Here is a 27954-nt window from a genome sequence, read left to right as displayed (position 1 = left end):
TTGATTATCGGAAATTGAGAAAACGCTTGCAGTATTTGAATCGCTAATCTTTTTCTCCTGAAATTCTGCTGCAGAGGTATTTTACTCATTTATTATTTTCACTTGTAACGATCTAACTAGGTAAACGTGTTTAGGTTTTAAATAGCTTACGAGTTCAAGTTGAATTAAATACCCTATTTGACGTCATTTTAAATGCGACATGCTATTTTTTTAGGGTAATCGCTTGATAGAAAAGAGAAAATATAAGTTTTAAGATAAGTACTATATTTCTGCTTTTGCACTATGTACATGTTTTGCAAACAGAATCAACCATGGACCTGGATGTCATTCAATATTTGGCCAAAGCCAAGAAGAAACAAGGTGTGTTTTTGTATGCTCGGTTACAGTTTGAAACCACTCTGGAGGTTGCATTTTATTGTTTTGTTTTGTTTACAGACCCTGCAGCTTTGCAAGCAGCTTTCAATGAATTAGAAGAAATGACAGACCCTGACTCAGGAGGAACACTCAGCTTTGACCAACATATGTACATCTCCTGTGCAGAAGTAGGGCTACAGGTAAGACACACAGATCGTGTCCTGTATAGCAAGCAACAAGTTAAAACTTATTTGGCAATGACAACAGCACTCTGTGTGCTAATACAGTGTGTGCAGCAGCAACACCACACTGTAAGAGCTGTCAATATACATATAGAGATGGAGAATTAGTATGTAACTGTGCTTACAGCTTTAGATTTCAGGTGGATGCTTATTCCATTATATTGCTGTACCTAGTGAAATGGCCAAAGAACGCTTATGCCTTATTCTGCGTACAGTTTTAACTATACAAATGTAATGATCATGTTGTTTTGTTTTCTAGCTGGGTTGTTTGGACATAACTGCAGCCTGTCTCAAAAAGTTCTTTGATGGCAACCCACCAGCGGATCAATATTTGTGTCGAGCCTTTCTCTGCCAGATCCAGTTGAAGTGTCCTCCGCCTACAGGTACCATGGTGAGTGTGGTTAATTGGGAACGGCTCTATTTGGAAGTGTTGTTTCTGTTTCTCAAGACACTCGCTTTGATCTCTGTGACTGTATTTTCCATGTTAAAATGCCATTAATTGTCATATCTGTCCGATGATGTAATTTAGGTACATTATTGTTAATTCATTGTACTTTATATTTCATATGCGGAATTGTCATTATAGCATTTGTTTTTTTTGTTTTTTTTTATTGTAGGCAGACTTTAAAGAGAATGTACAGTATTGTCTTAAAGCGATCGACATTTCAAAGAGAGAAAAAAGGTGAGTTATCTTTCTGGAAAGTTAATTGTTGTCTTATACAGGTGATCATCATATGATAACCAGTATATAGTCAGACACAATAAAATAGACCGTCTGTCAGGAATGTGTTCAGTTCAATGTGCTTTAAAACAACATAAATGTTTGAAGAGAAATAATTAATAATTAAATGATATCTACTTGCATGTCATGACCTCTTATTCACATTTATCCCATCTGTACTGAGTTGTGTTAGTTTAATGAACAAACAACTTCATGAAGGTCTTTGATATAGAAGTATTTTCAATCCCTGGTGTTTTTCTGTAAAATATATTTGGACATCAGCAGTGCCTCGTATTAAGAAGCGTGAAAAGTGTCAAGAGAAAGGGTCAAATGAGCAAACCTCCAATTAGCACCCCAGGGAATATGTTTGTTAAACCCATTGCAGTCAAGTATACAACAGTCTCTTTTGTGAATAAATTAGCTAACTAATGTGCTCTATTTAGAATCAACACATAAATCTACTTTTTTTACACATTGAATTATTTGTCTACTGTGGCTCATTAGACAAATAGTATCAATTCCATTGTTTTGCCCTTCTGGCACATTTTGAAAAGAGTTCTACTTAGAGAATACTTTCATTTATGCCCATATACATTATGGACATTACTTCAAGTATATATTAGTAATTACCGCCTTTGTGGTACATTGGCTTTGTTTTGGACAGATCCCACTACATTGTGTTCAATGCCTCAGTGCTGTATCTTCAGACAGTGCGTCCTCTCCTGCAACCAGGTCGGTGCTGCCACCTCATAACTTCACTCAGGCAGGTGGTCAAAAGTCTGGAAATGGTGGTGGACAAGGATCACAGCTGGAGAGCTGAACTCATGATGCAAGTGGCACCCCATTGCACTCTTATTGCACTCTTATTCTGCATTCATGGGGATGGTGTACAGAGATAATTAAGCAGCATTCCATGTGCTGCAACAGCTCTGTGGCTCCCCAATTAATTGGCTTGCTTCTCATCTAATAGAGGGAAAAAGTGCGCTGATGTAAGCTGTCTTGTGCTCGTGAAAACACCTCAGGTTCAAATGCTAATTTTGGTCGCCTGACACAATGTAAAATATGTGTACAGTGTGAGTGAATTTTAATTGGATTCACAGTTCTTTGAAGGATAGACACTTTCCATAACATCTGTTTTATTCCATGAAATACTGTCACATACATCCTAAATTATCATTTCAAACAATCTAACTGCATGATAAAAAGAAAAGTAACTATGTGAGAAATAAAATGTTGTTCAATTAAAATCTGTAATCACAAATGGGTATGCTGTGTTTTAAATGATTGCCATATTTGTCTGTTTCTGTTCAGGCACCTAATTGACGCTCTTTTGGATGCTGGAAAAACGGATGATGCTGCAAGCTATGCCAGAGTTACAGAGGAATTCATTAAAAAACACTGCATGCATCTTTATTCTAAAGTATTTCGCTTACAGGTAAACAATGTATTTCAAGTAGTTGAAAGTAAGAAATATAATATTGATTTTTCAAGGATTTATAGTATATCCTAATGGATATATGGTATTGTCCTCTACCATGCTTTGTCTTTTTCATTGTGAAATGCTCAATTGGAAAAAAAATGATGATCAAAAACCATTCATTTTTAACTCAAAGAAAAATGTCACTCATAAAGGCTGCTTGATTAAAAATATATTCCAATATCTGTTATATAAATACATACAATATGAACACCCCCAGCTTTATCAGGCTTCAATGAAGTGAAATCTAATTCAAAGCACATCACTGACATCAAATGTTACCATGAAGCATAAACCATCCTAAATAAGCAATGAACATTTATTTACTGTTGCAGCAAAGCTATCTAATGTAAAAGTTTTTTTAAACATATTCTATAAAATAAGCAGTAATGTGGAAAATACTCTTTAAACCACGATTAAAAAAAATATACTGGATAAAATATATGTATTCGCTGTAGAAAAGAAGACCAAAGAATGTCACAAAAAGCTTTTTTTCGACAGGAAAATATGTTTTTGCCCTTCCACGAACCCATACGCCATACGCATAATGTGGACTGGTCACCCTGTGATGGCGAGCCATTCAGGGGGCAATGGTAAAATAAAATTATACAGTCTTACAGTTATAACAATTCAATTTACAGTGATTTACTTCTTAATTGTTGTAAGTCAACTACTGCAAAAAAAATATACAATTACTAACTAATTTTCACAGTAAACTACTTGTCAATTGCTGCCAGTTTTGACTGTAACTCATCACAGCTATTTTTAACACCCTATCCTTCTTGACATAGGTATGGCATAATCTGTCAAAACGAGAAATCATCCTTAAAAAGAGCCGCCAGTCCACTGCCTTAACTGTCATTTACAAGCTGCTACAATGTAAAAGGTAAGTAATTGGAAGTCCAGTTATATTTTACACTTTCTATGCATGAGTAGAAGTATATCATCTGTGTGGTTTGTGAATTTGATTGCAATCTGTTTAAAAAAAGGACATTTCAAATCGGTTAAGGTGGGAGATCACACTTGACCTCATTCTGCAAATATGTGGCCACTTTGCTTTCCGCACCTCCAGTACCAATGGCCACACAACATCAAATATGAACACTTGCTCACTCAAAGGTTAATCTTAAAATTTTAAAACATTCAAATTTGATCCAGTCATCCATAGATTATTGGGATTCTTCCTGTTTGTAAAGGCAAGAAAAACAAACGTTTTTAGAGGCTAAATTGATTTTTTTTTCCAGTTCATGAATATTAATGTAAAAAAGTTCCTGCAAATTTATGCAGGAAAAGTTTGTCCCCAGGTCAAAAGAACTCCTGGTGTATCGTACTGTGCAATATTAATCAACAACAGTTGTGTAAATAACAAAGTTTGAGACTACAACTGTATAATTAGCACTGTACAATAGAACTACTGCATAATCCAACGGTTTAAAAGGTTAATAGCCCAAGGGAAGATTCAAGTTTGTAGCATAATCATTTATGAGCTTGATTTATTCTAATATAACGATTTGTGCAGCTGTTAGCAGAAGCATTTTAATTTACAGTTTGTAATTCCTGAAACACAAATGAATTGGACTCCTACTGTCTTTAGGGGATTGGGAGAAATAAGTCAGGATGAACTTGCAAAAAAGGATTTAAATGAACTTGAGGAAATTTTTAGCCTCATGGGAGAGTCAACAAAACCTTCTCTGCGAACACCCATCCCACCATCTAACAGGTATGTGATCAAGTACTCTTTATAACACCTGTCATTCAAGGTTTTACTTTGACTATTGTCACCCTTCCATGAGCTTCATTTGATGTTCAGTATATGGTATGTCTGAATTTCATGTCTATTGTTCCCGCCGCTCACGTTTTATAATAGTTGCTGCTTTTTGTTCGTTTTACACCAAATCTCACTTATTGTATTTTGCTCTGGATAATAGAGTGTCCTTTCTCCTGGAGCTTGCTTTTCTTGCCTTGCAAGGAAAGAATCATAAAGTGGCTGACAAATGCTTAAAAAAACTAAAGTCATTCGGCGAGACTGTGAGTACCCATTTTCCTAAAATATTGAAGCCGTTAGCATAATATAGCCACAATAAGAGCTTAGCACTGAAAAAAACTGACATTCATATTCATTTTTTAAGATAATGTTAATTTTTTAAAAATGATTTGTGTATTTGTACTGCATGTTGACTTTTTCTTGACAAAAAAAGTGAAATGACTACTTGAGTCTTTATCTCTTGCATAAAATAGATACTTGAATAAAAAAATAATATAACTAAATGTTGTTCTTACTTAGTGTGACTCTTGAAAAATCTATTTACATTTAGAGTATCGGAGAACAAATAATGATGGAGTGCATCAACTGTGAAATAAACCTTCGGAAGAAAGAGACAAAGACGAATGACTACTCCAAATCCAGTGTGGAGGTGCTTCCTCAACGACACTTCTCAGAACATATTAGTATTGGTCATTTGATTACAAGTTCAAAGTTAATCATTTTCACTTTTAAGAAAGCCACGGTTGTGCATAAACACTGCTTGAAATGCACTTCATACAACACTTGATTCCTCTAGGATTTTTTTCCCCATTTCTTTTTTTAATATCTAGTATACTCGGTGATAGAACGGTTGTCTCTTTTAGTTGCTCCATAAGACTTTTGTTTCACCCCTAGGCTCGTCTGAAAGCTATATTAAAGCTTAATCAGTGTCTTCAGGCTGCAGTCAGAGAGGGGGACCCTCAAGCTGTTCAAGCAGTGTGTGCGACACAGTGGAGCTTCTGTCTTCCACTGTTACAGCACAATCTCCGTAGACATGTTAAGACACCTCTGTCACGGGTAGCCCAAGCACTTGAAGACATGCAATGGTAACCGATTTAAATGATTCTACATGTAGTCATATTAATATGACCCCAAAAAACATGCTTCCGTTTACCTTGCTAGTATGAAGTGGCATTGCACACTTACTACAGTAGAAGGTAGTGGGGCTGTGTATTGGATTGGATTGGATTGGATAACTTTATTCATCCCGTATTCGGGACATTTCATTGTGACAGTAGCAACACACAGGAAATATTAGCTTTATGCACTGGATTTTTAAATACCTCTTATGCACTGTACAGAAGGCATACAGCAAGTGATCATACCCTTGAAAAGACAACATGATAAAATATTTAAAAGGGATGAAAAAAGGCAGAGCAATACGGACATAATGAGACAATCGAAGGTTTCTGAAACCTTAGATAAGGAAAGATAATATGGTGGGAAACCAAGAAAGAAAGAAATTATTCAGTAATGTGGTGAATAATGAAGGCACTGGAATAACCAATGTAAACATAAATGAATACTTATGATTTTGTAGCCTTTCCTAGTGTTTGTTAGTAAAGAACATTGTTATTCATTTCCCTTCTAAGAGTTTGAAGGTCGTTTTTCCAGCATGCTGTTCACAGTTCGATGTCAGGTTCATGCCGAGCTTGCAGTAACTGAAGAAGAGGATGGACTTCTTGAGGCCTCACTAAATCACCTCCAAAAAGCAATGCAGCTGGATAATGGCACACAAAAAGAAAGATTGTCATCAGCATTCCACCTCCTACAGCTCCGACGAAACCTTTATCAAACGCCCTCTCGAATAGAAGATAAAGCCGCAATGCTTATGCAGCAGGTTAGAAGCACTGTTTGGCACCTTTTGCGTCAGGCAATTTCACTTTTAAACAGTTCTGGAATATTTAATAATGAAACGTGACTTCCAGAAAATATGATACTTAGGTAAACTGTATTTTGCAATAAGCCCTCCTCTTTTGTCAGATCAAGGAAAGGCAGCCCCATACTGACTGCCGTCCCTTGCTGCTGACTGTGGGTCAACTATTGGCTCCTGCTGATTTCCAGATGGTGCTAAATGCAGACAACATCTCGAAAAGTACATTTGCATCTTTCTCACTTTCAGCTTTCACTTAGTTGTAATGGTTTGGATAATAAGGTTTTTACGTAAGTTGCAAAAAAACATCATGTGAGGACTTGGACTTTAATAGGAGCAGCTACGTACAATATGAAAAACTTTCCTTATTCCTTGTGTGTGTGTGCTGCAATTATCCCAGAGATTAGACAGTAATAGGCAAATCATCAAAGCTGCACAGGTCCCATGCAAATTGGCCATAATCGTCAAACAATGTTGTTTTGCATTTCTTATAGTAATGCTATATTAGAAACCATGGGAGAATGATTCAATTAAAATAAAAGCAAAGACAAACGTCTTTATTTTAGCTGTACTTATACTAATTGCTAAACCAAATACCCCCAGTGCCGAGACTTTGGCATATCTAAAAATCAAGAACAGGAAAATTCTTTTCTCATTATCTTTATATGCTGCAATTGAAATGGCTGGAGGAACAATGATTTCCGTACATTGGACGTACAGTTCCTCCGCGCAGTGAATAAGCATGCATATTTAATCCATTTTAAATAAATTATAGGCAATCACTCAAGTCTGGGAAACTACAACAAATCATATGGAATATGGAATTTACAATACTGCCATAATGAATTATGAAAAAACAACTTTGTAACATAAAGTTTTGTTTTGCTAGTTACCAAATCCACTGTTGGATGTGGACCAACTGCACAGCTATCTGCTGAGGCTCATAATTACTATGCAGCTGTGCAGAAGTTAGATGGATACCTGGACCGACAAGGAGAAAATGCTGACAACACGGAGAGGTAGCTATCCTTTGTGCATATGTGTGGGTGTGTCAAGGAGTGCATGAGTTTGTCTGTAGTGTGTACTCCGTTCTATATATGTGAATCCTCTATATTCGCTTTCGATCAGTCAGTGATTAGTTCAAATTGGATACCTGCCATTCACCCGAAGCTGGCAGTCGTAACCCGTGAAAATAAGCGGCAAAGATAATTGGCGGCGGGATCAATTGGTACTTCCTGTGACTGCAAGAGTCTGCAACAAATCTCCTTCTTATTAAGATTGCTGAGTTTTGTCTGTCAGCAAAGACAGAAGAAGTGAAAAGATTAAAAATTAACTGTGTTTATGCACCTTATAGAGAAGCAATTAGATTTTACCTTAATTGTTGTTGATTTTACTGTGTAAATGACCTTCGTAAAGCTACAATTTGATGAGTATATTTTCTCTTCTCTAGATTGAGGCTGTGGGCCACACTTGCAAAGACAGCAAGAAAGCAAGAAGTGTGGGATGTGTGCAGAGTAGCTTGTCGATTTTGTTTGCTCTATGATGAAGCAAGATCGAAGATGTCCAAATGTCACAGTAAGATGCTTAATAGAAGGATGAACAAATATCAGAAAATTCATATTCAATCAGAAAAGATAAAAAAACATCCAAAAAAAAGACGTGCTAATTCCCAGAGTAAAATTTAAGTATAACGTTTAGGGATCACAGGAAAAGGGGGAAAACTGATTTAGATGTAGTCTACAGTCAAATGCCTTCATAAAAATATACCCAAAAAATGAATTGATCTGTTGTCTAATTTGTATGCAGAATCAAAATGCTCAGAGGAAGAGATTCCTTCTGAAAACATTAGCAGCTTTGAAGAAATTCAACCCTGTCCGAAGAAATTGCGCCTCTTAGCTGAAATATGCTTTATCACAGCTGAGGTATGTGAATCTTTTCTAAAAAGTACAATATTCTGCACCCTTCACAAAATCGTGTGTGTGCATACAAAACAGAGAATGCCCAAATATTCTGGAACAATACTCATAATAAACAATGGATTTTTAAATATAATGTGATTTTCTTGGGTGAAATCTTTGTCTTATTTAGGCTACTGCCCAAAAGCTGCAAATGCTTGGTGTGCAGCTCAACAGCCCTGCGGTTCTCCCTCAGGATGTAGGTGTGTCTGAAGATGATAAACATTGGATTATTTACAGGTAAGAACAATAACTGTATGGTCAAAACTTTTCATCACAGGAAGGGTTTCTGTTTCTCAAGTCTGCCTTTGCGTGCCGTCTGATTCTTTAATGAGGCATTTGATGACACGCACAAACATTGAAGAATGAGTAATAGAATCTCTCAGATATTGCATGCAAATGCTAAATTTCAATGTGCCAAAGGCAGATCTATTGTCTACAAAATTTAAAGATAACAGACAAAATGTTGATTTTTAATTAGATGGCATGTTATTAAACAATTTTTTTTTCTTCCCTGTCCTTCACAACATAGAGACTGGATCCAGGATCTATCAGGCTATGCCACCTCCACCTTCCTTCGAGCAGCTGAGCTTGGTACACAGATCAGAGAACCCTGGGTTGTGGCAAATTCAGCCATTTACTTATGGAACTACAACAAGCACTTGCTGGTTACTGGGGACTATAATTGTCTTATCCCCACCTTCCAAAGCCTGGTAGAGATGTTCCAAAAGACAGAGTGCACTGGGTAGGAATGCATTTAACACTGTTTTCCATTATTTAGTTATAATTGTCTGGCCTCAGTCGTCTTGATTTGTAAAAATCAAGCAATCTTTTTAACAGTCAGTATGGCAAAAATATAAATACCTACCCACTAAACCCAAAAGGAAAAATCCCCATAGAGTCCATCTTTGAAAAATATACTTGATTAAATTACATTCATCATTTACTTTAGATTAAAAAGATTGCTGAACAAAAGTGCTATGTACTACGAAAAATAAAACATACTGCTAGACAATTGAACTGAGCCTTTAAAAAATGTTTTTAAGTCTCATCTTGTGCTGAACAGCAAAATACTATAAATGTGAAAAATAGAGTGCCAATGAGATTAGCTAATTTGCATCTGAAGATTGTTCCATAGTTTTTGACCTGAGCTTTAACTTCAGGGATTTGCAGAGTAGCTAGTCAGCACACATGAGGCACAAGACAAGTGTCAGATATGCTTTGTGCAGCCCACATTCGCATTAAAATTGGGATTCAATGACTTAAACCTCCCCGAATAATTTGTGCGAGCAAAGACTGTAGAACATTACTTTGTCCATTCTAGAAATCATGCTCTGTTGGTGCTCCTGTGTGATGCTGTCGCTCGAGGGCTGTACCTACATCTAGCTGTACCAGACAAAATGGAGCAAGCCTATCCACAAGACAAAGGAAAAGTAAAATTTGATAAACAGATAACCAGTGTCTCAACTACTGTGCTCGAACCTGATGACCTCATTAAGGTCCAAAAAGCTTTTGAGGTATGTCAGTATTATGTGGTAGTCACTTTCCCGGTACGCCTGTTCAATATAGCTATTTTAAGCTCTGATTTAAAAAAAAAATCAATAGATCTTTTCTGTACTTTGTGCTGTTGAGAAACACATATGAAGACTTAATTCCAAGTTGAAATCAGTCTGCAGTCAAATAGCGCAATATCAAGAGGGTATATTTTTCCTTCCAAAAATGTATTCCTACATAGAAAGAATAACTTTATTTTGTCTTCACCCTTAGCTCTGTAACTACGCACTCTCCATATCCAACAACAACACCACAGGGGAGACAGTACCCATTGCTGTGCAAAAGCAAGTGGTGGCCACGTGGGTGCGGATCAAGACCCTCCTGCAGCAGCAGACTGGCTGCAATGGAGAAACAGAAGAAAAGGTATCATTCTGCCTGTCAGACAAGAATAGTAATCTGTTGGGTCTCATAAAGACAGCGTGTAAAATATCATTATACTGAGTTGCGGGATTGGCATATCTGATAGGCCATGTTGTCATGAATGCAGGGTTAGATTTTGAAATGATCAAAGATGATGTATTTCAATACAAAACATGAACACGCAATGTGAAACAGTCAGCGAAACATGTCTCCTCATCAAGGAGTTAATAAGGTGCCTCAGGCGTTTGGTTAGATCCCCCTGCTAGTCAGGTGTTCATATTCATATTTTTTTAGGCCAAAAGGAAATCTTGTGGATCTGACAGAACTGTGTTTTCCTAGCCTAACAAGGTGGATTGCCCCCATATTCAGAAAGATAGCACAGATTCGCCTACAAAAGACACTTTGCTGCTACCACATGGCAGTACATCATAAGCTGCTGACTTGCTTTCTGTGCAATGCAACCAAAGAAAAGTTCCCATGTATTTTTGGCTTTCTTTGACACATGACATTTATGTTACCACTGCCTTGCTGCTTCTGTTTCCGCCAGTTCCCTAAAATTCAACGATGGGGTACTTTGTTCTTACACCCGGGTCCATGGTGTTTTTTGTTAAAACTAATTATATCGCCTTTTCCCAGTCATATTTTACTGAGAAATGCAGTGTTATAAGAAATAGTGTTTATTCAGAATTACAATTAATTATATTGAACTCTTGCTCTTTCAACTGGCACATAGTTTTACATGTTAAAGCAGCAAGTTGTTTTTATAACTTAACATGCACAGTATTTGGGAAATGTCATTATCAATTGTACTGCCTTAAAATCTATGCCCTAGATCAAAAGTTTGTGAATGAGGCAAGTCTTCTTTTTGTCAGATGTTACAATGATATACAGAATTAAAATCATTCATTGGTAAATGATTTCATTGACAATTACATGAAGTTAAGTAGAGAAGTTTAAGAGTTATGAAGAAGACGTCATGGTTGTCAGAAATTGTTCACCGTTCAACTAAGCCTAAAGGTGGTTCTCATACCTACTTGGTAGAATGAAGAATACTCACCTATGACTCGTGTGCTGATTGCGGTGGAAATGCTTCAGTCCTACAAAAATGCCAGCCCCATGGAGGGGTATGATCCCAGTCTTTCAACGGTATGTTTCCTCTTTGTTTTCCTATTTAACTAGTCAACTTGATGAGTGGTGTCGTGTCTTGTGAATAAATTACCCTCAACTAAGTTAAGCTCTTTCCATTCTCTCTCCCCGACATATTCATTACTGTTCCAATATTTCCCCACTTTACTGCCCCACCAAAAATTCATTTATATGCAAGCTTCAACTTGCCTTCCACCACTCATTATGCTTACTCCACATTCTTGATTACTTTCATTTTTAGATGGCCTTTCATTATCTGCACTTGATTACTTCTACCCGTTTTATCACCTTTTACAGTATGTCGCATCCGCGTGTCCTCAAATCACTTCAACTCTCCACATCACTGTAGCTGCCTATCTGCTCAGTTTGAGTCTTTTTTACACAATCTTTCTGTATGTTTGTTTGTTTTACATGAATGAAAGATCTTGGATGCAATATAAAACTGGAATAATTCCGTTTTCCAATATTTTATGAATTACCTCTTTAGCATACTGTTACTTTCTGATTTTCTGACTTATTTAATTTCCTTTGGTCCCATCCCTCAAAAAGCTGGTCAGCATGGTGTCTAATTGTAACTGGACTGATGCAGTGGTGGAGCTGCAGACATGGTGTCAACTTGCTGCTTTCTGTCACCATGCCAAAGAGTATAGTTTGGTTCTAAACTGCACCGAGAGAGCAATGCAACTTGAGGATGCAGCATTAAAATGCCTCAACACCACACCTTGCCTATTGTAAGTCAATTGACCTTTTAAATCCATTTAGTTGCATATCTAAAGAACTTGTAGATGAGTGGGTGAAACATAAAAAAGGAACGTATTGGTATGAGGAATTGTACTCAATATGAAAGGAGTCAATATAATATGCCAAATAGTCTGTAATTAGTAGGTTTTATGAAATAAAATATTGGTGTTGTTGCTTAGCTTTAATCTCTTAATATCTATTAATATCTTCTAGGTATGGCTTGCCTGCAGTGAATGAGATGCTGAGCACTGCAGCCTGTTTGAGAGGGTTGAGCTCAATTCATCAGTCTATTGGAGACTTACATATATACAAGACAGCCATGGATATGCTTCTGTCTAGTATCAGGTAGTGTGCTTAGAGAACTTACTGTATGTTCTGTTGTGACATCAGTGGCCAGATTGTTCAAGAATCATTATTCATTTATTCAGTCTCTCCTTCGTAAGACCTATTATGAACAATATCTGTATTCCATGTTTTCTCACAGGTATGCGCTAAAGGCCGGGCATCCAGAATTATGTTTTACAGCTGCTAGGCATTACTGGAACAATTGCCTACCTCTAACACATTCACCTGAGGAAAGACATCAGCTCAAAGAGCCGTTGGAGGCAATTCTCAGTGCCCTCCTTCAAACTCATCCCAAACATACAAACGTATGAACCTTTGTCTTTTGCCATTTTGGCACTGATGCACTATATTTCCACAGTGGGATGGTGTGGTGTGTTAGAAAGACATCTATTGATCACTCCTATGAATAGTTAATGCTATTTTCCAAATTAATTTGGTTTTCTTCCCATCAATCTGAATACATCGATGGCAGGGCGATTCATTATTTATGAAATGGTGAGGATTTTTGGATAGGCTTAGGTGGAAGAAAGTGTCTCCAAGGCTTCTTCTCTCTCTTAAATCTATATAGTACTACCTACACACACTGCACACTCACAGAATCATGAAAAGAAAAGAAAATATTATACCAGTGCATTTCCTTCACTGTGTTGTTTTCCCATATACATTCAGTATGTGTATATATTGTTAATGCACCTTATAAATGTCATGTTGTGCTCATCATATCAGCCTTTCTCCATCAATCACCTTTACGACTATAATTTTTTTGTCATTTGTCATTTTATAGAAACAAGACAAAGTGAAACAACCCCAGAAAGGAGTACCTCTTGGAAGTTCTAAACCTGAAGCACAAAGTAAGAGCTGAGTGGAAGTCTTTTCAAATGGACACCCCTTCAAATTACTAATTTTTATGTTTGCATGTCTCTCTGGCCAGACGAAGAAGTCCTCACTCTGAGATCATCGATGTACGGTCTGTTGCTACAAATATACATAGATAGAACAGATTTCAATGGAGCTTTGCAACTGTTGGATAATGCTGTGAGAGATATGCCCGGAACTAAACATCGACTGTAAGTAAAAAATGATCAAACATTCATGCATTCCTCACAAGGGTTTTGGAGGGTGCTGGAGCCTATTCCAGCTGACTTTGGGCCAAAAGCGCAGGGATACCCTGAATCGATGGCCAGCCGATTGTAGACTGATAAAACACTGATTATTTTTTTTTTTTTAAACTGTAAGATGACAAATCCAACTTTATTATCTTCTCTATTTCTCAGGCTTCTGCTGAAATATCGCATACAGATGAAAGCCCGGCTGGGGGAGAGTGTATTGATGGACATGCAGACGCTACAAGGCAAAGAGGAGCAGAATTGCTCACTAATGTGGCACAAAGCAGCACTGTGTTCTTGCAATAAAACACAGCAGATGACCTGTTATCAGAAATCAGTAACATCTCTCATGGTAAGTCAAGATAATGTTCCAGTTCGCAGAGATACCAGATCTTCTGATGGAAGCATTTATTTTACCTTGTCTTTGGGATCTTTACAAAAATAAATGAGATTTTAGAAGTGTTGGAAACATATATTTCATGTATGGACTTTGGGATCCATAAAAACGAGATCTTTGCAGTAATTAAATAACTTTATATGTAGCGTTTGGTATAAAATTTAAAAAACGAAATCCTACCCCCATCTTGTGGAATTGTTGGATCATTGCAGCAATTTTATCCCCTGGAAATTAAGAAAGGGAGGTGTCTAGGAAAAGAATAATAAGTGTGTGACTCTTCTGTGTTCTTGATTAAAGTCTGAAGAAAATCAATGGCAAAAGATCAGCTTCCTGCTTGCATTTGGAGCATGGTTGTACTGTCACAACATGTCTACAGAAGAGGCCCAGCACCAGGTTCAGTGGGCCATTGACATTCTTCTACATTTGGGAACAGGACAGTCAGAAAAATCAGGTATCAATTGATGACTAAACTGGCTCAATTTTTTACTGTTAAGTTGATTGGCCGAATGTACTTTTTCTTTTGATATTCATTTGTACAGGTGTAGCTGTGTCAGGTTAGTTTACATTCCTTACCACTTTGGATCAATAGTATACTTTCTTTGGATGTGGAAAATTGTATCTAAAAAAATTAATCTGAATTTAAACAAAGCTTCTGAGTGTCACATTGTTCGATATATTCAATATACACTTCGTCATATTATGTGGTCTTTGCATAACATTTCTTTATTTCTTTCTCTGTCTAGAGGAAGGGTCTGAGGAAATGGACACTGGTTCGTTGAAATGTGAGACTCTGGCAGTTGTTCAAGGATTGTCATTCACACAGACGGTGTCCAGTCTGAAGGAGGTGCAACGCCTTGACAGCTTGGTGCAAGCACACACACTGCTTGCGGTCATGGCAGACAGAAATTCATCTGAGCACCAGTTTAACCTGCTCCGAGCATACGACTTTGTGCTACAAATATGGCAGGTGGGCATGTCAGTGGAAAAAGTTTGTCTTGATGACATTTTTCCAATGTTAAGTCAATGATCAAAGGCTGTTTCTACATCCACAAAAGGCTGATCGGGTTCAGATTCATTGTGTCACGTTGCATTAGTACCGCAATTATCTTATACTGTGCGGAGTTAACAACCCTCAGTGGAACTCATGTCAAAAAATGTCCATTTATCACCCGGCGCCATTTTTCTAACGCCATTCTTAGTATACAATGATGCAAGCAAGCACAGTAATCGTTTTTACACGTCTTTTGTGAATGTTATACCTTGCCAATATATGAAACTAAAACCGACAGACTCCCTCTCTACCTGACCCATTCTAGACTGTCTGAACTAACTTTTGAAAATTGGAAAACTGTGTGTCTTTACAGGTCTCGGCGGAAGTTGTCTCTATGAGTCCCAGTGAGAATATTAAAGGCCAGTCTCCCAATCCTGCAGGGAACAAAAAAGACAAAGGCAAAGGCAAAAAACTCAAAGATGTACTATTATTTAAACATTTTTTTAATTGTTTTAACATGTGGTTTCTGTGAAATATATTGATACATTATTTTATGTGTGTCTCACCTACTTGCTCAGCCCAGTCCACCAGACATGACTCCCAAACCTGTCTTGGAACCTACACGTCCATATACTCTGGAGTATTGGGTTAAATACATTTGCTCTGATCAGGTCCGCTACACTTTTAAAACAAATCGCAACCCACAGTGCATAAATATTCACACCATTACTAATCAGGTAAGGTTACTTACTATATTTCCATTGTTCATTAGAAATAATACTCTTACAATGGAAATAAAGTGCTTTCCATAGATTGTTTTTCTTATTGTTTTAGTAACTTTTTTCCTATTAACTTTAGAACCAGAGCTTGTTTTATCTTGACCTTCTGGAAAAGGAACTGAACTCGCTCTCACTGAGCCACCTCACCCTACCGATTATGCACCTCGCAGAAACATTTGCTCATGATCTGTTGGATAGGAGAAGCCTCTCTGATTTGTATCGACTCAGGTAGAAACACAGGCACATTAGTGTGTTTTTATGCCTCATACCAGTTTCTCAATTTGTTTAAATTGTGAAATTCACACGTGAAATGGCAACGCTGGGCTAAAATATATTCATCCCAATAGCATGGCCCTATTGGTGGATTGTTAATATCACAAATTCATTCATTTGATTTCCACAATAGGTCTAGAAAACACCCACACACCATGTAAAATGTGACTATAAATCTCTTTCTGCCATTCTCACCTCATTAGAATTGTGAGGACCTGCTGTCAGCTTGGCATGGAAACTCATTCCTCATATCATGAGAGTCTCCTGAGCCTGATGAACATGCGAGAACAGGAGCAGATCAGGTATTTAAGGGCTACTGTGTGCTTATTTTTGTACTTATAACTTTATCCACATACAGAAAAATATATCTGTCACTATAGGTGCCACAGAGCATTCACTCTTTTACAGGAGAGAAGGCGACTCTACAAATCCAACAATCAGGTCAGTCCAAAGCGCTTTTCTGCTCTAATGGTACATTCCATCCTACTCCTTCACAAAAAGGATAACTTTGAGCTCCGACACTGTTTCAAAATATTATCTTTGTTCGTTTTCCTACATAATAGCAGATTATGGTAGTTTACACGTTAGCACAAGCCACCATTCTACCTTGCGGTCAGCATTTGAATGCTTTACAGAAAACCGATATGGAGTCAGGTTTACAGAGGAGGAATTCCTTTCGATTGGATATTTGGATTGATAAAGCAGATGTCTGCATAGAGATGGGACTGTACCAAGGAGCCAGGCAGCTCCTGGCGGAAGCTCAGTTGGTTGCGTTGGTGAGTTAATAGAATGCCAAATAGTGACAACAATAACTATTGTAGTGTATCTTTTCTTTGTTTTCTCTAATTAGGAGTTTGATGATCAAAGTGTCATGCCAAGAATCTTGCTTAGTATGGCTACTCTAGCTTGTGAAGAACACAACTATGCAGAAGCCCTGTATCTTCTCGACAAAGCTCAAGCCATGGGTGGGGACGAGCACTTCTGGTACAAGTTCACACTCACAAAGGTTGCCGCCGTGGTTGGCCAGAGACCCCAGGATGCACAAACCAAGGTGAAGATAACCTGTAACTAGACTGTAAATTTAGCCGTTTTTGACCTTATGACATTTCTTTTAACAGATGGATCAAATAATCAAGCAAGGATGTGAAGCTTTGACAGTGGTTTTGAAGCAGCGGTTAAACCGAGTCTCAGAGATCACATTTTTAATTGAATCGTTAGAAATGAGGTAATTGTATACATTTAGCCAAGAGGAATGGTCTAGGTATTGAAAAAGATTTCAAACTGTTCTTATATATTACGTAAAACAGGGGCTGTGCCAGCAGCATCTGGGTTGGTTGGCCACATCTTCAATCAGCTTCTAAATCCCATAATGTAATTTTTACCCTGTTCTAGAGGTGCCATTGAGTGCATCAGTGCCATTTGTGGCAGCGAGCCTGGAGTCAGACTCTCTACCAAGGAATTCCTAGTGCTGAAAGCTGCCTGTGATACACTCGGGAAGTGCGCAAGCGTTTTCACGCATCTCAACTACAGAGCCCATGCTGCCAAGAGCCATGAACAATGCACGTACGGCCTAAGGTCAGTCTGGTCAAAGTTCATCCATATTTTGATATTCTACTCTGTTGACCTTGAAGTAAATGCAGACAATGTCATTTGAATAACCTTAATAACCAGCTATTAACACATGATTTCTGACAAAAAAAAACCTTGAAACATACATCACAGTCCTTTTTAAGGTTTTATTAGTTTTGTGTTAGAATTTTACAGGAAACTGACCCTCAAACATCCATGTAACACGTTCAAAGGTTTCTGGCCTACAAAGCTACAGACAAAAAGGAAAAGCAACGTTTTCTGCTTGATGCACTTTCCCACATGCAGTTATCAATCTCAGAGCAGGAACGGGTGGTTTTGAATGCTGAAAACCTGCTCCAACTTGAAGAGGCAGTAAGTAAACAGCAAACATTTCACAGAAGCATTTGAATATCTATTTTTTCCTTTCACTATGCGTGTCAATATTGGTCATTGATTATATTAAAAAAAGGATATTAGTATGGGAATTCATTTCTGTTGCAACAAGATAGGAAAGGCTGGGAAGCGAGTAGTAAGTCAAATCATGAGCTTCTGGTTATATATTATGTCAGGGTTTTGAGAGAATTTTAAATGAAGACTCTTATGTTTCCATCATACATCTCAGCATTTGAAATACTGATGTAAACAGTGTACGTTCAGGAGATGGTGCTGTTGCCCTGCCTACTCAGTCGTAGCATTTATCCTGTAATCATTCAAGTTAGTGCTGTCTTATCAGACCTTTGTAATAACACTGTTTATGGACAGGTCACATTTATTAACTAAATTTAATTACCATTTGAAAATAAGTGTACTTTTTTCACTCAACCTGTGTCTGTACCATTTATGATTTTGATCACCTTGAAATAACTCGCTGGTGTTTGTTTTGTGTTTCTGCCAGAGTTCTGGAGCAATATTGTCACCCAAGTGGACACTTTTACGGCTGCGTCTCTCCCTGGTAGATGTCTGCTTGGCAATACTAGAGGAGCACTGTGAAGAAATAGTCAACAGAGCCCTGACCAAAGACAAGACAATCGCTCAGATAGCAATTGAAGATTTTATGCGAAGCATACCAGAAACCAACTCAATTGAACAGGTAGCTCCTGTATGAATGCTATAAATTTGCAAAGAAAAACAGACCAAGGTCTGAAGGGGCATATGTAGGCAGCTTCTTCCAGAGTTCAGGCAAAGGTGCCTGGCTACCACACAGAGGAGGTAGCAGTGATGTGTGCGTAAAATGTGAAACACCAGCTGAGGTCTGATGTGGCAGCGTTATTTTTTTCTCAATTTTGAAGCCGAATTGGCAAAAGCTTGTTAACAACACTTTTTTTCTTTGGCCCAGTGACTTATCGCTGTCGACTTCCATTTTACGGGAGCATTAAAATTAGGAATCTAACAGGATATTTAGATTCTTCATCTAAATTGAATACAAATCATTTTAGAAGGTTGATGGGGAATGTATTGAAATAAAAACAAAAAAAGACTTGTTAATGTAAAAATCTTCTTCTTTTATAATGCGTTTCTTTTCAGTTATTCTTATTTTTTATGCCCTCCAGTAGATTTGGAGATTGACTCCAAAGGCCAGTCAAAACCTTCTACTTCATGCCGCAATGAACTTCTTTGTTATTTTGCCAGTGTGTTTTGGGTCATTATCTTGACGAATGATGAGGGATCTCCCAATCAGTTTTGTGAAATTGGCAGCCAAAATATTTCTATAAAGTCTGGAGTTCATTTTGGAGCTGCCTTATGTGTTCACAACAATAAAGATTAATGAGCCTGTCCCGGAAGAAGCCATCCAAGCCCAAACCGTGACATTACCTCCACTATTTTTCAGATAAGCGTTTATTGGAGGCATTTAGCTTAACTTTACTGTTTTTATTTACCTTTTAAAGAATCTGTTTAATTGAGAAAATGAATTTTCACACTTACTGTTCAATTGATTCCGACCTACTGACATTTGCATTTCCTTACGATTTTTTTTTTTTTTTAAATGAGGCTTGCTTAACCCTTTTTAGGTCTCTCACGGAACTCACTGACTGACATTGACGGTGCCAGACGTCCAATCGTACATACAAACGTTTAATGAAAAAAAAAATCAAATCACAGTTGCTTGGCTACTGGCATAAATAATACATTCTGAAAAACAATCTTGACGGTCATTATGTTTAAAATATAAAGTGATGCCTTACCAATTGCAATGGTCAACACTTTAAATGGTAAGTTGTTCATGCAGTAATGAACGGCTTCAAGATAAAGAAAACGAAGCTTGAGAAAGCCACGTTTAAAGATGTGAGTGAAAACAAGTTTAGACTTTGAGCAGTTCTTCAATCACCTTAATGAATAGCATAATTGCAGAAGGGTGATGTAGTTTAGCTTTTCTCCAAGCACATTACAGTGTGAGTATGGCAATCACTCTCTCTAATTAAGATTTTACTAAGCTGTCTAGCCTTCTATCTTCATCAGAGTTAGGAGTTGCAATAATCGCTGCGTGGAATCTTAAACCCGTAAAAAATATCTTTCCCTTATGTCTGACTGCCAATCAATAGTTACTTTTAATTCAATTAATTAATTCTATGAACAAATACATCCAACTTCATATCCTTCTGACTTGAACAGGAGTGGATGAATGTAGGCAGCACGTTGGGCCAGATGGCGTTGGGCCAGCTGGCTGCAGTGAACTCTTGTTCTCTGGATGACTTGGAAATGAGAGCACATTGCCTGTGTTTGATGGGAAAGACCCTGAGACTGCTGGCTGTCCAGGAGGATCCTGTTTATATCTCATCTCTCTGGAAAAAAGACCCAAAGGTAAAAAGCACGTCATTGAAATTGAACTTTCAGGCTAGATTACCAATAAGTGTAAATGCTTGCATGCAGTGACCCTGAAATTATTCTCCCCAGCTGCAAGTTACATGTGACTCCACTGTCAAAATTACCGAAGAAGAGAATTGTGTGAAAGACAAGGAGAGCGTTCTAAGCAGTAAAGAGTCCAGAATGACGTCTGCCAAAAGCACGGAGCCCCAGGTGCATACCTCCTGATATGTCCCCTTCCTCCCTGACTCCTCTAATTTAAAACTCAACTCATAAGTTAAATTTCTATACATCATTGTGTGAAAGCCCATCTCCTGTAGTTTTTAGAACTGCTTCACGTTTGCAGAAAAAAAATTGGCTATTTTATGGTCTTAACTTTAGCTGTAAATACACATCTAGGCCATTTAATTCTCAGGGCACTGAATCGATCACAACTTCACTGTTCTGGTTGTCTTAGAAATTGTTTCACCCCCCCATCTGTGCAGGCCTTATTAGTTCTCGACTACAGCGAACAGTTCTAGCCTGAGGCTAGGGTTTCGATCGATTCAATACCATGGGAATATTATAAAATTCAGTAAAGGTCCTATTTCCTTCCGGTTTGCTCCTTTAGGGTTGGTTACCAAAGTATATGTCTTTTCCATCTAAGTTTCTCTTCTGCTTCCTCCTCTTGAACATCAATACCTCTTTTTGCTCAATACATCTGTCAAATCTAATATATATTTAGGAGGGTTCAGCTCAGGGGACTTCGAATAGTCAATGAATTGAATTGGATTTGTTTTGTTTTTTAGGTTTGCTGTTATTTTGTTTCCTATCTGCTGTAATAAAATCCAACTTTAAGGCTAAATATTTATTAGTTTGTGAACTATGCATTATAGTGATTGATTTTTTTTTTACCCACTATCATTATTGGACCATTGTTACATACACGTATTTGTGCTGATTAAGCTATAAAATGACGGATTCATTAAAGTAACTGTTGTAAAGTGTAACCATTGTGTCTTTTTCCATGCAGCAAAAAAAGCACAAGGTTGAGCTGCTTTTGGCCCAAGCCAATAACGTGCTGTCAGAAACAGTTAGCTTGTGTCTGCAGCACAATTTGTCAGCATCCATCCTGAGTGATGCCTCTCTCAATATGCTGGAGTGTCTTGGAAACTCACACCATGAATTGGCATGTCAGTATCTCGCCTTGTTTCAGGTATGCTCTCGTGGGTGAAAAAAATGTATTCACAGCCTGTTTATAGTTTGTATCATTTGCACATTTTCCAGCAATCCATTCTTTTTTTCTTGTTCACCATAGAGTGCGTGTATTGCTGATGTTATGGCTGATGTTTTAAGTTTGGCCTGTGATGACACTAGTGTGTCCCAACTCTCAGCTCTACTCAGCCTCTACAGGAAACTCTTTGTATCTCAAGAGGGCAGGCCCACTAAAATGCTGGAAGCAGTAAGGCACTCCCTGAACAGCATTTCCAAGGTACCAGGTCGCCGTACAACTCATGATTAATGGATTCTGTCATACCAAGTTGCTAAGTTCCCACGAGGATGGACTTGATATTAGGAACGTTAAGCCCTCTTCTCCAAATGGTTCCCAAAATTGCTCAGGGAGCCAGAGCTACACATCCACAGTATACATATCACCTCAAATATTCTTAACATAGAAATATACCTAGAACATGTGTTAAATGGGATTCGGCACTCAACGGCTGCTATTTCAAGTACCTCTGATGAACCCCAAATATAGTTCAGATGTCCTAAGATGAGTTTTAAACTCAACATGGATGTTTGTTTGATTCTGAACATTCACATCCCTACATATTACAAAATGTTCTCTTTTGCACAATCAGATTTTCTTAGTTGATTACTTTTACTTCTCTCAAAACAACTACGTTATATTTTACTTGCCCAAACTAAGGTCATATTTTTTGTTACAAAAATGAATACGCATTTTAACAGTGGTGTATAATTTTTTTAATACTATATATTCTATTTAACATTTTGCAGGGTGCCTTTACTACCATATGAAACTAATAATATAAGATTTTAAGCGACAAACTGAAATCATTTAAAGACTTCATATTGTGTATTTTAGGACGTATATCATTTTTTTGCAGGCCTTTTCCCAATTGACCATCAACCCCAACCACCTAAATCTTCTTGCTGAACTTTCGCCTGACCTGAATATTATTTTACTTCAGCACTCTAAGGATGGGTAATGTGTGTTATTAAGCATATTACATTATATTATAGATCTAGACAGCCTAAATTTAAACATGTAGAAATGACTAGTACTGTTTCAATGTTTTTTTTATCTTAAATGTGTACTTGCCATCACTTTTAATCTTGTGCTTTAGATCAGAACTTTACGGAGCATTCTACAAAGTGACTGAGCCTCAGGAAAATTTAAAAGGAAAGACAACACCAGGTTAATATTGATAAAGTGAAGAAAAGTCAGTGGAACCGCCTAATAAGTGTTTATGAAATGTTAAAATGCGTTGTAGTCCAGTGAATTCTCTTAGGAACGTTCATACACAGCAAAGTAGAAAGACATTTACAATAAACGTGAGATTTTGTTTGGACAGGTATTTTTGTTTTTGAAAGACCAGTGAAGGTTCTGCTAAAGAACAAGTACAGAACAAATCCCGCTTTTATTCACCCTTGCCTCAAGCCTAGGTTGCTTTACCTGATTATACTAACTTATATGACACAAGTGTGAAAACAGCAGCCATGAAAAGGAATAAAAGAGTGTCTGCTCTGTTGTATAATTTGTTGAAGGGGACCTAGTTCGTGAAACAGAAAAGAATATGATATAAGACAATGATACTTAAAAAAAAGAAAAAAAGAGAGAGAGAAAACGGGGCACTGGAAAAACATTGGAAAGCGGCTGTGAATGTGCTCACAGGGACCAATTACAAGTCCCGTACTGCATGCGTTAAGAACCATACAGTTGTGACTGAGTGTATATTTATTTACTGTAGGTTCACCAACATGCTCACGAGTGGCTAAGATTTCTGTCTGCCCAAGGGCTCTGCTGGCTCTTCGCGAGCAGGCACGGGCCTTTGACCAAAAGATGAGACATGCACTCCTCAAGGAGACCTGTTTGCATGAGGGAAGAGTGAAAACCCCTGAAGAGGATCAGGTTTCTCATCCTGTATGTCTTTATCATTATTTTTCCTTTTTTTTAACTCAATAATTTACTTCCTTTTGGCAGTATAAAAAATGTCTTTATTTTCTGAACAGACATCTGATGAGAAAAATGCCTTAACACTTCACTTTAAAGATATTGTTCACAAAATGGAAGAATACCTGGATCCACTAATTTCTCAGTTTGACTTCACTTTCTTGAGGTATGATACTAGATGTCAGCAAATTATTGATCGTATCTTGAGGGAGAGATTCTGCATTGGGTGTCTTTAAATAGCCCTTTGTAGGGTACTCATTGGCTCTCATTGGTGCAGATGTCCAAGCTATTTTGTCTGGAAGAGGCTGGTACTGAAGCATGAGCATTTACAGTCAGTCCTGAGTTTGAATAAATTGGACATCTATCATTGTCAATGGCAGGCAATGAGTAAAATACGATTTAAAAAAATACTGCTATATTACATACATGTTATTAAAGCTGGGTTGTCTCCAGTACCCCGCAAATGTGACATGGTTGAATGCTATTGAAAATGAATGTAGTATATATAAATATACATAGACACACATTTTGGGTCATGTAAGCCACAAAAGTATACTAAAAGAAAATATTTTAATAATGATTAATAATTTTATGGTTTGTATCACTATGCTGATCTTCATTTTTTTTCTTTGTTACAGTTCCCCTGAGTCAGCTGATCCAGCTCCCGAAGAATGCCAAACCAAAACTGAAGATAAGAAAGTAACGATATGTGAAGGTACAGTGGCTGTTTCAATCTCAGACATTGCTGTAAAGCTAATATAAAGTTTGGGCAGTCCAAATTGTAATTCCCTCAAACTTGTTTCTACAAGAGCACTCATAAAATCATAACTAATAAGTGATGAAGAACCAAAGGAACGTCATTGTCTGTCCTAATAAGAATTGATATTATTGATAAATTTGTAAAAAAGAAGAAAAAAAAGACAAAAAAGACTTTTGTGTATTTTTGTGTGTCTGTAAACATCAGCGGCACCACAGAATCCAGGTGAATTTGTAGTGTTGCTGGCAGACTGGAAGTTGATGGAGTTGCCATTGGAGGCTTTGTCAATCCTTCAGGGGGACCTACTGACATCCGTTTCTCGAGATTTCTCCCTCCAGCTTCTGTGCAGTCGTATACCAAAAGAAGAGCCGAAAAAAGGTACGAGATTTAAAGACTCCAATTTGTCCAAAATTCAGTTATTTGCAACCACTATCAAGAAACCTGAAAGAGATTTCTACGAGAAGTAACTGAAGTACTGTACTTGACATGTCATGTGAACCAGTTTTTTTCATTATATACAAAAAAGTGGTTATTTATCATCCCCTCATTAAATGCTCATACCCATGAGAGCAATTTTTACACAGAAGACAGTGGATACATGGGTCTTCAAATGCCACAATTTTATGATATAAGAATCTTTAAATAAACTTACAATATGATTCATGTGAAAATATTTTGGCCTGCCTTTAGGAAGAAAATTGCCTGGAGCCAAACTTTGTTGCCAACGCTTGTTTGAGTATGGCTACCGCAGGTTTTGACAAAGCATAATTAAGGTTAATTAGCTTATTATGTTTTTAACCCATTCTAGTTGGCGTTAAAGCTGCAGGTATGGCAAACCTGAGAAAAGCAGCCTTTGCCGGCTCCAATGAGCTTTGTAGATGAAAATGAAAGAAATGTCAATGACTGCAGATATTTAAAAGCTTTTTGTTATGGGTAATAGCTAGCAAAGAACCTTGAATTTATTCATTCTATTTCCTGCTTTTAACAGTGGATAAGGACGCCAAAGGGGGGAAAGGCATGAAGGGGAAAGGTAATCAAAGTCAAGTCATCAAAGCGGTGAGTAAATTGATCTGGGCCTGCTTGATAGTGACAGTATGATATTTACCTGCTGTTGGCACTGGCAATTAGTTTTTTTTAAATCAGTTGACAAATGTGTATTTTATCAAAGATCCAATTTCTCCCACTCTGAACTTCTGTTTTGATTGCATGTACTGATGTGTCTGTTTTAAATGTCTCTCAGCTGGTATTTGCTACATACAAGGGGATTTTGTTTATTGTTGTGATGCTTACATTTGAAATATATTTCTACTAATCCTTCTTAAAGTGTTGCCTTGTGACTATTCTCATGGTTTGTTTCATTCTCAGGACATTTAATCCATCACAATTGGCCATTCTTCACATCCACTACGTAGTCCGGGATGTCGCAAATTATCCATTGAAAACAATTGAGCGCTTTCCTTCCTTCCTTCATTCAAAGCAAATGATCATGTTTCAGTGCTCTTGACAGTGAGAGACGCCCAATTCATTTACATGGGCAATGTTAGATTTGAAAAATGATTATGGTTATGGGGGGAATTAGCAGCAATCAACCAATCATTGCCATTCCTCCCATTCTAGACCGATTGGACATCTATCACCATCAATGACAGCCAGTGACTTTGTTGGACACCTGAAGCAAAATCTTAAATAGAAATTGGGCAGTAGCGCTTTTATTTCAAACCTCGGGTATTGTGGTAATTTTTTAGAATTGTGTTATTGTTTAATATTTTGTATGGCATATGTCTAAACAATGTCCTCCTCACACATAAAATATAACTGTCTAAATAAGCTGTTTGGAATGTACAGACACCTATTGATCATGCTCTGCCAGAACACACCATTCCAGTGGACACACGGAACTTCAAATGCATCTTTAATGACAAAGACATTGTCAATACTTTCAGCAATTTTGGTGAGTAGAAGCTAATTCAAAATCAATACACACAAAGGAAGAAAATAGGACTATACTATGAGATGAAATCAAACTCAAGAGACATATTTAGACTGTTGTCTTTGAAAGCACAACAAAGCTCAGTTTTGTTTTGCAGAAGGAACCTCTCTTGTTGAAAGGATGAAGATGAACTGGCCAGCCTATGGCCAGCATTTTACCAATCTTTTGGCAGGCTTTTTGAGTATCAAACAAACACCAAGGTGTGAATTTGTACCTTGTAACATTTTTGCAGGCTCTGCATATGTCATCAACTTATGATTGTAATTGCATCTTTGATTTTTTTCAAGCCTCGGTGAGATGGAGCAACTGCTGTCCAAATGCAGTGGATTTATGTACTTGGGAGCAGAACGCTTTTTGGCTCCAATTCCACTTGCCAAACTAGCGGCCCTTAACCTGTCAGGTGAAATGTATTCCTACATTATCTACCGTCTAAAAGAAATGTAAGTAAATGATAACAAAATGAAAAGAATGTTTTGAGGAAGGGACTTGCAAGCAGGTTTTCTCGCAGCATCTTTATGTGGTTGTCCAGACACAGAAGCGTAGGCTTAACTCACATTTCCCATGATGGTTTAATGAACACATTTAATAACACAGTTTTTCTTTCTGTTTGTCACACATAAACCCAAAACTAACAAGCTTTTGAAAACTCAGAGGAGAAAGTTTGACAATTTTCTTCCCTCTTCAGAATGTCACATGGCTCTAATTTTTGACCTGGTCCAGAGTAATGTTTTGCACTCATCAAACAATGACATGCACAAAAGGTAAATATTAGCCTTTCTACATTCAAAGGTTTTATTCTTTATGGATTTTTAGCATTTTCTTTGTACCGACTCCTCTTTGAATGTGGTTCCATTCTCATTTTCCTGCATGTTGTTGTAAAATTGGACTCGTATGTCATATTCCTCTTGCAAATCTTCGCTAGCTACTCTTTTCCTCCAGGGCAGGACAACGCACCCTTGAAAAGCCTTCGGAGATCGCTCTGCTGTTGAGTTTGAACGGTGTCACCTGTATTGTCCTCAACCAATGGCATAGCAGCCTCGAACAAAACTCGGAATACATGACCAACTTTTTGGATAGTATGTCCCAAACAGCCGTTCACAAAAGCAGAATTTAATCTCTTTAGGTGTTTACATGCTCTCCTTTTTTGAATTTGGGAATTGAGAATCAAATGTGTTGCAGATTTTCTGAGTGGAAGACAGACTTCTGGGCAGATTGTCCATTCTCTCAGGCAAGATGATGACACCACGGAATCGAATGGTAGAGTACATCTTATTTATAACCATGTTCCAAGCAATTTTATGCTCATACTACCGTTCATTTTTATCAAAGTGTTATATTTGTTTCTAAAGGATTTTTTTTCCTAATGGGCAATTTATTTGATCTTTACAGATTCTGACGCTGATTTGGAAGCAACATTTCAGCACAACTCTGATATGACACCATCAGCTTTCAACTGTGTTCTTTATGGACTTCCTCTTGTGACAGCCACATAAAGCAATTCAATTAACATAAATTGCTAAACGGTATGTTTACAGTTTTTTGT

At 37.5% G+C, this 27954-nt stretch overlaps 2 protein-coding genes across 14 annotated transcripts in view; both read left to right on the top strand.

The window, feature by feature from the left end:
• The first annotated feature begins 8 nt into the window (after positions 1-8).
• Positions 9-27807, top strand: cfap46 (cilia and flagella associated protein 46). The gene is made up of 60 exons (XM_077613605.1): positions 9-76; positions 304-360; positions 436-554; positions 856-987; positions 1214-1278; positions 1982-2146; positions 2629-2752; positions 3586-3680; positions 4389-4514; positions 4723-4822; positions 5110-5208; positions 5454-5644; positions 6213-6438; positions 6582-6693; positions 7361-7490; positions 7922-8046; positions 8278-8393; positions 8560-8666; positions 8959-9171; positions 9751-9943; positions 10194-10343; positions 11382-11486; positions 12036-12217; positions 12441-12572; positions 12712-12877; positions 13357-13423; positions 13504-13639; positions 13847-14030; positions 14373-14526; positions 14615-14629; positions 14819-15042; positions 15440-15547; positions 15645-15803; positions 15925-16073; positions 16322-16420; positions 16499-16559; positions 16754-16894; positions 16969-17169; positions 17237-17343; positions 17511-17693; positions 17921-18059; positions 18583-18777; positions 20298-20486; positions 20580-20702; positions 21502-21684; positions 21787-21960; positions 22598-22695; positions 22838-22908; positions 23462-23634; positions 23724-23830; positions 24303-24379; positions 24629-24799; positions 25410-25477; positions 26267-26372; positions 26509-26611; positions 26699-26811; positions 27097-27172; positions 27351-27487; positions 27591-27668; positions 27761-27807. The coding sequence occupies exons 2-60, from the start codon at positions 312-314 to the stop codon at positions 27805-27807; spliced, it is 7638 nt and encodes a 2545-aa protein (XP_077469731.1). The 5' UTR covers positions 9-76; positions 304-311.
• Positions 27806-27954, top strand: part of LOC144084420 (uncharacterized) — a 32155-nt gene continuing 32006 nt past the window's right edge. For all 13 annotated transcript variants that reach the window (XR_013303796.1, XR_013303797.1, XM_077612821.1 and 10 more), the window contains exon 1: positions 27806-27934. The gene's annotated coding sequence lies outside the window, so the exon portion shown is untranslated. The remainder of the gene's footprint in view (positions 27935-27954) is intronic.

Source organism: Stigmatopora argus, chromosome 11 (assembly GCF_051989625.1).
Source record: "Stigmatopora argus isolate UIUO_Sarg chromosome 11, RoL_Sarg_1.0, whole genome shotgun sequence".
Classification (NCBI taxonomy): Eukaryota; Metazoa; Chordata; class Actinopteri; order Syngnathiformes; family Syngnathidae; genus Stigmatopora; species Stigmatopora argus.
Note: the sequence above shows the minus strand (reverse complement) of the source record. Positions and strands in the feature narration are given on the sequence as shown.